Genomic DNA, 12,172 nt, shown 5'->3' on the forward strand with positions numbered 1-12,172 from the left:
AAATCCAGGTCTGCAGCCTTTCGATCAGTTCTACGCTCAAGTCGGCCAAGTCAGCAGGTAGAGTATGTAGAGTCGGTGCCCAGCTCGAAATGTTTGCAAAATGGTACAGTTCCGACTGTCATGAATGTGGCAAATTGAAAAGTAAATAGTTTGTTGTGGGTGGGGTCTGGCACGAGACTAGTAGAGTTAGTTGTCCGATGTCGATCACGAGACACCACGTGATCACCGCAGTCTGTACAACATTTGCTTTACAATGGTAGCTATATACCCTTCTATTTATATTTAATATAGTAGTGTATTATTGGCGTAAATCACTTCTCATAGTATGGCAGGAGCTGCTAAACTTGAGTGGTCGTGTTATACATGTGTCAGGTTAGCACAAACTGTGAACTGTTGATATATATTTAGCTGATGAATGGTTTGTTTATCTGTTACATGCAGTGGGCACGTGATATCTCGAACATATTGGAGTACAAGCCAAGTCTGAAGTGACCATCAACAGGAGGACCGGCCGAGAATAGTGTATAGCTGGAAAGACTGAGTGTTGTCAACTAAGGGACTCGAGTGTGGAGGGCTTCCGTGTATGTGCTAGGAATTTGAAGTTGCCTGTCAGTATGCTGTCTGAAAGTTAGTTTTACGAATAGGTTTATAGTTTCTATAAGCTGCATAAACAGCAATGTGTAGATTTTAGCTAGTTAGATGCACAAAGCGCCTTTATATTATTGCCTAAGTAAAATGTGCTCTTAGGCTAAGAGCACATTTTGTGTATGCATCATTTTCGTTCAAACATGCATGGTCTAGGCAGGGGCGTACCAAGGGGGGTTTCCAGGGGTTCCAGGAAACCCCTTTGGATTTTACACACTACTTGAAACATTAAGAAATTGAAACTTTAAGTTTCCAGGATCTGGAATCTATCATGGAACAGGACACATTTTAAACTTTTATCTTAGTTAAATAATAGTTTCTAACATGATAGCAACACTTATAACAATTTTCTGAATTATGATTTTGGTGAAAAGATCGAGATACTCTAATAGAGTAGTCAGATAATATAAACTACTCTAATATAACAGTCACTTAGTTGTAGTGGAAACCCCTTTTCAAAATTCCTGCATACGCCCCTGCTAGGGGAAACACCCAGGCCTTACCCTTAAGACATTTAATCTAAACCCCTTTCAAAAAAATCCTGGCTACGCCCCTGCTAATAACTTTTTGTACATTATGCTATGGCAATGCAATTTTCAGCTCTTAGTAAGCATTTAGTTGGCTTTATGATGCAAGTTACAGTATACAAAATATTCTGTTCCAGTACTGAGATATGACCTGCTAGGTGATGGGGTGTAGTTTGTGCCCACATGCCCTGTTTTCGCGGGCCTGGTCACCTATATACTTACCTACAAATAAAAGGAAAACTTGCTGACTTACTCAAAAGTTCAAAACCTTGTATAGGTCCATTCCTATGCTCCTCACATATATATCTATATCGCAGATATTTCAAATTGCAATAGGCTTTCACTGGCTACTGCTATACTACTGACAGTACAGCGGCGTTACCTGTAGAGATAGTAATCCTGGTTACAGCATCAAACCGTTAGCGATGTTTGACACTCGTAGAATATTGTAACGTCGACCGAGTACGAGACCAAAGGTAAAACACTAACACGTGTTCACACACTGCTGAACTAATCATACGCACGTGAGCAATATACAAAACCCACAATACATATCTATATATACTTAATGTTAATCACTGTCCATGACATCCTCCGGGGGGCCACGTAGATAGCTTATCCACTCCTTCATTTGTTCTTGTCCTCTTCTGGCAGCTTCACGAACTGGTCTGTTTGAGGGAGGTACAGGTTGATCACTATCCTTGCTCTGTGGCATCTTTACAGTGGATGGCTTGACTGTCATCTCAGTTGCTGTCACTTCAAGGGGGTACAGGCGGGCTATGGGACGGTTTGTCCTTCCAGTGGCAGTGCGAATGTTAGCAGAGCGGACCAGGCCATCTGCTCCCTTGTTCACTGACTCTATTACAGCTAGCTTCCAGTTGATCCTTGCCGTATCATCATGGACTAACACTACATCCCCTATTTTCACATGCTGCACATTGTTGCCAGTTGTCTTGTGTGTCTCCCTCAGTGCAGTTAAATATTCATGTTTCCATCTACTCCAAAAATGCCGAATAATGATGGCATGTGCTCTTGCCCTACGCTTAACTTCTGAAACATCTCCGAAATCAGGATCTTCAACTTCATCGCCTTCAACTCTAGAGTGTGGCAGGGTGGTAATCCTCCTCCCATGGAGCAAATGAGATGGTGTTATAGGCTCCGGGTCGCAAATGTCTGATGATGTGTGAGTTAATGGCCGATCGTTGAGGAGTGCCTCCACTTCAACTACAATTGTTTGAAGGCTTTCTAAAGTGGCACGTGTTCTGCCCAGGGTCTTCTTTAAGGCGGACTTGGTGAGGCCTATCAGCCGCTCCCAGAAGCCACCAAACCAGGGAGCACGTTTTGGTATGAATTGCCACTGGATACCTCTACGAGCGAGGGCGTCTGATAATTCGGCAGATGAGAATAGACCTTTGAGTTCCTCCGCCGCGGCCAAATAGGTGGAGCCATTGTCAGAGAGTAGAAGCTTAGGCACGGATCGACGGCCGGCAAACCTCCGAAATGCTAGCAAGAAACATTCTACACTGAGGTCAGTCACTATTTCTAGGTGGACTGCACGTGAGACGGCACACGTAAATAAGCAAAGATAGACCTTGCACTCACCCTCTGAAGCTCTGACATACAGGGCACCGGTGAAATCAACTCCGGTAACAGTAAACGGGTCTGTGTGGTTAACACGTGACTTGACTAGTGGAGGGGGGTCAGGTATGGTGTACGCTTTTCCGGCAGCCTTCCTGCACACTACACATTTCCTAATGATGGATTTGATCCGTTGACGGGCACATGGAATCCAGTACTTCTGGCGTAATGCTGTAAGTGTAGCATTGACTCCACTGTGCAGTTGGGCTGAGTGAGCGTTCCTGATTATCAGGGCTGTGAAGGGGTGGCGTGAAGGCAACAGATAAGGAACTTGGCCAATTCTGCCAATGGCGCATTATGAATGCGGCCTCCACAGCGTAATAAATTGTTACAATCTAAGAATAATCTTAATTGTCTCACAAGTTGTGAACGATTTCCACTTGACTGTAAGTTAGTGACCTCATCTGGGAACGTGGTGTGTTGAACATCATGTAGCCATTTCAAATTAGCTGCTGTAAGCTCTGGGAGAGTCAGTGGTCCTACTATTCGTGAGGTGATGGATTGTCTGGTGTTTTGTATAAACCGAAGCACAAACGCTGTAACGGAAATAAGCTTTGACAAACTGCTGAATCATGCAATATCAATAAGATTATGTGTACCTGGTGGTGCGGGATTTAAACTGGTTACTTCTTGTATCACATCTAGCTCCTCCTCTGCTGCCTGAACATGTAGCACTTCAGACTGCTGCCATGTTGGCCACTGTGATGGTGTGGGTAACCATATTGGGCCATGCATCCACTGTGTTGAAGACTTCAGGACATCACATGTTATGCCCCTGGTGAGTAAGTCGGCTGGGTTGTCAGCTGATGGGCAGTACCGCCATGTAGTTGAAATAGAACGTATCTCACTTACTCGGTGGCTGACAAAGGGTTTCAAAGACTTCTTGCTGTGAATCCATGACAAAACAATGTGGCTGTCGGACCAGAGACAAACAGAGAAGGTGGCATTGAGTGATGTTGAGATATACGAGCACAGTCGTGCAGCAGTTACAGCAGCCATTAGTTCAAGCCTTGGTAATGAGTGTTGCTGGAGGGGTGCTGCTCTGGCCTTTGACATTACAAGGACTGAATTCATTCCAAGCTGAAAGTATGCAGCCGCACCATACGCTTTGGGGCTAGCATCTGCGAATACATGGAGTGTTGCATCAGCATTGCAGGATACAGTGACACACTGCCGAGGAAATGAAATTTCTGTGGCATGAAGTATATCATGGGCAATGGTGTTCCAGTTCTTGCAGAGCTCCTCAGCTAGGTCACTGTCCCAATCAAGACGTTGTTGCCACAGTTGCTGCAAGAACAGTTTGGCAGAGATGGTCACTGGAGAAATAAGACCCAACGGGTCGAAAACACTAGAGGCACATTTCAATATTTCACGTTTTGTACTTGCAGAAATGAAGTTACTGGGTTCTGGCTTGGGGGAAGGGTAGATGAGATCAGTCTGAACGTCCCACACTAGACCAAGCGCCTTCACTGGGTTACCGGATTCAGCTACATTGTGTTCCTTTGCTGTACTTCTCAGATGTGGGCTATTTGAAGCCCAAGAAGTAGGTTGAAGTGGGCACTGTTGAGTAGTGACCTTGACTTGAGGTAATAGTCCACAGCAGCTTGCTCACTGTGGCAACCAGACACAACATTGTCAACGTACAGATTGTGAAGGAGATCACGAGCAACCTCTGAGTTATTCTGGGACAGATGGTAGATCAGTGCAGCATTTAACATAAATGGAGAGCAGGTAGCTCCAAACAACACTACCTTAAACCTGTAGGTGGTAAAGGGGCTGCTTGTATCAGCTGGGTCCGATAACCACAGAAAACGTGTTACATCTCTGTCTGATGGATCCAAATGGACATGTAAGAAAGCTTTCTCAATGTCGGATGAAAAGGCGAACTCATATTGACGGAATCGGAGGAGAATAGCACAGAGGTCCATGAGAAAGGGAGGTCCAGGGTCTAGGCAGTCATTCAAGCTTGGAGAGTTAGATGATTGTCTGCAGCTACAGTCATACACGATCCGAATCGGTGTGGTGGAGGAGTCCTTTTTGACAGGGTGATGTGGAATGTAGTGCACAGCTACAGCTGTCTGCTCCAGATTGTTGTTCACCTTCTCAATGAATCCTTGCCTTTCCTGGTCCTCAATGATAGTACTGTACATTCTCAGGAGGTTGGGTGTCTTGGCTAGTCGGTGAGCCATAGATCTTGTGCGTCTAACACAGATGGTATAATTAGATGGAAGTGGTGGATGATTACTCTTCCATGGGAACTTTAGACTGTAGGAGCCATCAGATTGCACAGTGACCTTGGTTGTCAAGTAAGTCTGTAAAAACTCAGCATCTGAATTCTGTGTGGCTGTGGTAGTTCCCATAGATTCCACCTTCCAGAAAGTGCTGTAGTCTGTCTCTTCGGTGATACAAGAGAGGCCTGAGATTTGAACACACGATATATTGATGGACTGGGATAGGGGTAGCGGGCCCGATAGGAGATAGCCAAGTCTGGATTCGACAGCTGTTGGACCATCACCACGGACTACACGATCTTGAATGAAACGCCAATAGAAGTCCGCCCCAATAAGAACAGAAATGTGGAAGTTTTCATCACTTGTCACTGGGTGAGCTAATTGCAAGCCTTGTAGGTAAGGGAGCTGGCTCAGATGAGTTCTCACAGAGTTACGTACAGGTGCAGCCAGTTGGGGAACAATCAAAACGGATACCGAGATCTTAATTCCATTCAGAGTGTTGATGAATATGGATGCAACTGCTAGTCTCTTAACGGCAGACAAATGTGCACCAAAGGAGGAAACAGATATGTTTTCATGGCTGGTTGGCTGAAGGTGAAGTTTGTCAGCAAGGTCTTGCGTAATGAAAGAACGCTGAGCACCCTCATCAAAGAGAATGTTTCCTTCTACTGTAGTGTGTCCAGATTGCCCACTTGATATGTCAGCTATGGCAGTCTTCAATAAGCAAACACTTGTGTGAAGGGCAGATAGCGATGCAGTAGTTACCGCAGTTACTGGTTGTTGTTCAGTAGCTGTTGTGGCACTGGTAGTATGACCTTGCTGTGGAGTTGAAGGTGATTGAGATGGCAGCTTATCAGTTGTGGTGAATGCCTGACATAGGCTAGTATGGTGTTTTTTGCGGCATTCTTTACACGTAAACCTTGAAGTGCACTGGGACACTTTGTGACATGCAAGGCAATTAAAGCAGAGGCCAGCATTTTTAACAATGGCAAGGCGTTCTCTATGACAAGTAACTGTATTACACAAGCCAGGTTTGTGTGCTCCCTTACAGAAAATGCAGTTGGGATCCTTTCTAGGTTTATCATGTGATACTCCTCGGTGGTGATTAGTGGCTGTATGAAAGGAACCCGTAGTTGGCAGTGAACTAGTGTGATAGCCAAGTTTACGACCGGGTTTCTGACCCGCTTCAAAGATCCGTATTTCCTTTGAGATACTTGCTAACAGTTCATCAATTGTCCATTTTGAGTCATAATGATCCCGTGCCATGTTTGTTCTGGTTTCAGATGGTAATTTACTCAAGATAACAGAGGTTAGGAGTGGGCCATAGGATTCTGGTGGCATGTCAAGTGCAGATAGTGCTCTCATGTGGATCTGTACAGTATTGTGAAATGACTGCAGACTTGCTAGATTATGAGATGGAGCTGGGACATTCAGCAAGGCCTCCATGTGTGCATCTACTTGTTTATATTGCTGGCCATATTTCTCCTTCAACAGCTCAACTGAATGAATATAGTTAGTATCAGTTAGTGGAAAGCCACCAATGATGTGAGCTGCATCCCCCTGTAACTGGGTGCGCAAGTAATTAAACTTCTGTGCCCCTGATAGGTGTGGGTTACAGTCAACTGCTGCTGAGAAACTGTCCCAAAAGGACTGCCACTGGAGGGGATTCCCATTGAAGGTAGGTAAGGCTAGTTTGGGAAGTCTACTATAGTTGTGATGATGTGTAGTTTCACTACTCTCATGTGTGGTACTACTATCATGAGTGGTGGCAACAGCAGTAGCAGCAGTTGAGTGTATTGGCTTCTTTACTACTTCTGGTTCATGCATAGCTGCATCTTGTATGGGTTCATGTGTAGCTGTATCTTGTATGGCGGCATTAATTTAGGTGACTCACGTGATTCCGTAGAAAATTTACGAGGCGTTGACTGTCTTGTGATGGGTAGTTGGCCGGCTCGTTTGACATACTTTGTCAGAAATGCAATTCTTTCCTCCAGTGTTGTCAGGTATGTGTCAGTGTCACAGACTTCGGTTTCCAGGTCTCCTTCATCTTGAATAGCTGCCACGATCGCCTCGTCCAACTTTTCTATCTGATCCCTCTTCGCCATCAGTTGTGTGACAGTGGTAGAAGCTAAAATTCGTCGAGCTTCGGGGATAGAGTCAAGGTGTACGGCCTCAAGTTCAGCGGAGAGCATATCTTCAACCTTCGCCAGGAGTTTGGTCACGCTTCCCTTGAGTCCGCGTCGTTTTACTCGGTGACGTTGTAGATCGTCCATGTCTAGTTTCGATCACAGCACCAAATGACAGTACAGCGGCGTTACCTGTAGAGATAGTAATCCTGGTTACAGCATCAAATGACAGTACAGCGGCGTTACCTGTAGAGATAGTAATCCTGGTTACAGCATCAAACTGTTAGCGATGTTTGACACTCGTAGAATATTGTAACGTCGACCGAGTACGAGACCAAAGGTAAAACACTAACACGTGTTCACACACTGCTGAACTAATCATACGCACGTGAGCAATATACAAAACCCACAATACATATCTATATATACTTAATGTTAATCACTGTCCATGACAACTACAGTCATTTTGAATAAAAAAAACCACAGCATAAAAGGTGAGGGTCCTGTGGTTCCAGGAATTTTATGACCATTTTTTGATACCATATGCATGCAGGGCCAGGCCAGCTACAAGGATAACTACCTTATTGTGAGAAGCACATGCATGCACAAACGTGTGAAGAATGTCAATCTGCATAGGGGTTTAAGGGCATGCTCCTCAGGGAAAATTTTGATTAGACCCCCCTCTAAAAATGAATTTAAGAATGATATCAACACTATCAACTTATATTGCTTGACCATAGATAATAGGTAAGGTATTATCTATGGCTTGACTGACATAGTTAGCTAGGTTTATGATTATGATTATATACTGAGTCGAGACAGCACAGCTGATAATTGACCCAGGTAATTACAAAAAACAAACATTTAACACGTACATGCATACATAAAATTATTTATTGTGTGATGACAAGGTGGTTGGTAAAAATTTCTGTGGATTGCTCTTCAATAAAGTTGTTAGGTAAAGTGTTCCATTCTCTTAAAGTATTTGGAAAGAAAATTTTCTGATACGATACAGTGGAACTGACCGGGATGATAAATCGATGTTGATGAAGCTGTCTAGTTGGATACTGAGTTGGTAAGAAATAAGATGGTAGCTGTATGGAAGGAGTAAGCTGATGAACAATTTTGTGAAATTGGCTTAACCTATTAATATAATGTGTCTTCTCTCTTCTAGGGTTGGCCATTCAAGGAAGTTCAACATATCTGTCACACTACTGTACCAACTAAAATCAGAAAGGACCCATCTTGCAGCACGTTGTTGGATTTTTTTCTATGTCATATATTAAGTATTCATGATAAGGGTCCCAGACACAAGCTGCATACTCTAACAATGGTCTTATAATGGTAATGTAGGCATTTTGCTTGACATTACTACTACATTTACTTAAGTTGCGCCGAAGAACATTTAAGGATCTGTTTGCTTTAATGTACATAGCTTGAATATGATGTGACCATTGCATGCTTTCATGAAAAATAAGTCCCAGGTATCGATGTTGTTCTGTTACTTGAAGAGTTTTGTCATTTAAATTATAGTCATAATTAATGAGAGATATTGATCTTGTACACCTTAATACTACACATTTGTCAATGTTCAATTGCATCTGCCACTTTTTAGTCCAGTTAAGAATGGTACTGAGGTCTCTTTGAAGGCACAGTGAATCTTCTAAGGAATCAATTATCCTATACATAACGCAATCATCAGCAAATAGCTGAACAGTTGAGGAAATATTTTCATCAATGTCATTAATGTACAACAAAAACATGAGAGGTCCCAATACGGTTCCTTGTGGAACTCCAGACTTTACAGGTAGTTTACTTGACACATGATTTTCTAGAGTTACTTGTTGGTTTCTTTTAGTCAGCTATTGCTCTATCCATTTAACAAGGTTACCAGTAATTCCATAGTGCTTTAGTTTGTTTAATAGCCGTCTATGTGGCACTTTATCAAAGGCTTTACAAAAATCTAAAAAGATCAGATCTACTTGTTTCTTTTCATCCATAGCTTTAAGAAAGTCATCAGTAGCAGTAGCTGACTTTGACAGGAATGAGAAGCCTGAAACCGTGTTGATGTTTATTAATGATGTTATTGTTGTTGAGATGTTCCATTATGAAATGAAATACAATATGCTCCATTACTTTACAACATGTAGATGTAAGAGAAATAGGCCTATAGTTGGATGCCAGGTTTCTGTTACCCTTCTTGTGGATCGGTACAATGTTAGCAGATAGCCAGTCTGTAGGAAGTGTCTGATTTTTAAGGCTTTGAGTGAAAATTACCTATAGTACTGGAGCAATGATTGAGCTACAGAGTTTTAGTACAAAGTTAGGGATACAGTCAGGTCCAGGAGATTTATTAGTAGACAGATTGTTTAAAATGTTTTCAATTCCTTTAGTAGAAAAACTAAGACTTCCAATTAGTGGAAAAGTGGTTTCTAAGTTTGAGAATGAAGTATTTTCATCTGTAAAGAAAGTAAAAAATTGGTTGTTCAATGTTTCAGCTTTCTCTTGTGGAGAGGTAATGCATTACCCATCAACTTCTAAGGATGTTATGCTGGAGAAGTCTTTCCGCTGATGTTTAATCAGTGACCAAAATCTTTTACGATTATTAGTATGAGAATCATCAAATAGATGTGTACAATAATTATGATAGGCATCTTTCATTAAGTTATTAACCTCGTTTCTCACATGCCTATATGCGGACCAATCTGATCCTACTTGTGTGCGTTTAGCATGAACATATAATTTGTTTCGGAGTCTCATTTTTTGCTTGATAAACTGATTTAGCCAAGGAACATCTTTATGAGGCTTAATTACTTTAGTGGGTACAAATTTCTCGATGATATCAATAATACTAGATTTAAAGAGATGCCAATTATCTTGGATAGTTTGACGGTATAGATCGTATTCAAAGAATTTTTCACAAAATTCATGTATTTCTGATACAATTCCATCTTTGTCAGCTTTGTGAAATTGGAATATTTTTCTTCTTTGTATTTTGTGCTTTTCTAAACTAGTGAGCACTTCAAAGCTCACAAAATCATGATCTGACATACCTGGAATTGTATCTATTTTATTTATTGTATTGGGTTGGGATACAAACACCAGATCTAATATGTGATTTTCTCTAGTACATTCGTAGACTTTCTGTTCAAGTCCAAATCCATTTACTATATCTAGAAACATACTATTTAATTCTCTACCATACACTGGGTTTCCTCCAATTTGTCCATTGCCGTCTTTCCATATTATGCTTGGTAGGTTGAAATCTCCAGCTAGGATTAGCTATATTGTTAACGTTGGTTACCATACTTAGGGCTGTTTTGAGATCTTCCATAGGATTAACATTATTGTCAGGTGGTCTATAAAATGAGCAGATACTTATGAGTTCTCCATGTACTGGGGAAACTTTTGCCCAGATCATTTCTGCGTTAATTAGTAGTCATTGATACATTAAGGAACGGAATACTTTGAGATATTGCCAGAAATACTCCTCCACATCCACAACATCAATCCTTTCTAATGATGGAATAACTTTGTGGGAACACTTCACTACTCGTATATGCAGTGTTGGGCAAGTTACTTTGTAAAAGTAACTAGTTACATATTACATATTACTTGCAACTGAACTATTTAGTTACAGTTACATATTACCCATAAAATAAAGTAACTGTTAATAATATTGCATATTATATTACTTTGTGTTCACAGCCTTAAGCTGTCACGTGTGAAACTACCACCTTATCACGTGACATGACTGTGTTGTTGGGCAATGTGCAAATCTTGGTTATAAGTAAGAAGCGGGTGAATAAGCTTCATTCAGTAGGCCTCGTTACTTCGTTGTGGCTAGGCGTTACTCAGAGGATAACTAACGAGATTGGTAACTTCGTTACTTGTAGTAATAATATTATGTAATATTAGGCTCGTTACAGTAACTATATTACTTAGGTAACGCGTTACATTCGTAAGTAAAGTAACTTGCGTTATATTACCAGTTTTTATAGCGTATTTCGTTATATTACTTTGTTACCACAAAAGTAATAATATTACGTAACGCGTTACTCCCAACACTGCGTATATGTTTCATCTAAGTGAGTTTCACAACCTATAATAATGTCAGGCTTATGTTTAGGTGACTGCATGCCCTGTAAATAGAGTGAGTGCTCTATTAGGGTATCTTGCTTTATAGCTAGTGTCTGAAAACCTCAGAAATCCCGCCCTCTAGAGCCACCCCTGAACCGCAGTGGGTGTGGTCTAGGCAGATTATAAAACTAAGGGCGCCTTAATAATAATAATAATTAATGTTAAACGCCTGCACTATAAATAGGGTTAGCTCTAGAGACTACTTATATACAATGGCAGCAGGAATTCCAGCAACTATCAATGCAACAGGTATTTTGTATAGCTATCTAGTTAATTATGGTACAATTCACCAGAGTTATAACTGGAGCTCGACTGTATAAAAAAACTCAGTTCTGCATCTACTATATAGCAACTCTATCTGAAATTAATATTAAAAGGGTAGCTACAGGTGTATATCACATGTATACATCCACTGCTTTTATATTGGTGGCAGCACTCCACCCATTTTAATCGGATACATTGTTATTCTAATTAACTAGCGCTTCTGTTAATTTATACGGTACGTTTATTACAACAAAGACCGAACAGCTAGAATATTCTCTAGTATCAGTTTAGCTACATGAAAGCTTTGGTAAACTGACTCGATGTTTTGCTGTAGGTAGTTGAAAAACATTAACTTTGTGCAACAATTTATAAACAGGACTTCTAAAGCAGGAAACTTAAGGTTGCTTTGCTCTTTGTTAGGTCACATGAAATTACTTCAAAATAATTATTGTTTTGTTTTAAAACAATGTATCATGAACCATGATGGTAGGTTCATAATAGGGATTGCCCATGGTTTCATGTCAAAACTTGTTAAATTTACTGGATTCGGGTAGGTTTTGCCCGTTTCCGGTAAAAAATTACCACCTTGTAAACAAACCAC

The 12,172-nt window shown here is 41.3% G+C and overlaps 1 protein-coding gene across 1 annotated transcript; it reads right to left on the reverse strand.

Annotated features, from left to right (window-relative positions):
* Nucleotides 1-1,638: 1,638 nt before the first annotated feature.
* On the reverse strand, nt 1,639-7,314 carry LOC136237754 (uncharacterized). Its single transcript, XM_066027964.1, has 6 exons — nt 6,936-7,314; nt 4,386-6,870; nt 3,410-4,335; nt 3,143-3,346; nt 2,775-3,080; nt 1,639-2,723 (listed from the first exon to the last, which is right to left on the reverse strand). Exons 1-6 carry the CDS (start codon nt 7,312-7,314, stop codon nt 1,744-1,746), a joined length of 5,280 nt encoding a protein of 1,759 aa, XP_065884036.1. The 3' UTR covers nt 1,639-1,743.
* Nucleotides 7,315-12,172: the final 4,858 nt, after the last annotated feature.

Source organism: Dysidea avara, chromosome 11, assembly GCF_963678975.1.
Source record: "Dysidea avara chromosome 11, odDysAvar1.4, whole genome shotgun sequence".
Classification (NCBI taxonomy): domain Eukaryota; kingdom Metazoa; phylum Porifera; class Demospongiae; order Dictyoceratida; family Dysideidae; genus Dysidea; species Dysidea avara.

Excerpts from the sequence above, each read along its gene's own strand:
- LOC136237754 (XM_066027964.1), bottom strand. The coding sequence starts at position 7,314 with ATGGACGATCTACAACGTCACCGAGTAAAACGACGCGGACTCAAGGGA. Across the intron at positions 3,081-3,142 it reads ATTAAGATTATTCTTAGATT|TTCCTTATCTGTTGCCTTCA; the intron begins GTAACAATTTAT and ends GAATTGGCCAAG. Across the intron at positions 2,724-2,774 it reads GTATGTCAGAGCTTCAGAGG|TCCACCTAGAAATAGTGACT; the intron begins GTGAGTGCAAGG and ends TCTCACGTGCAG.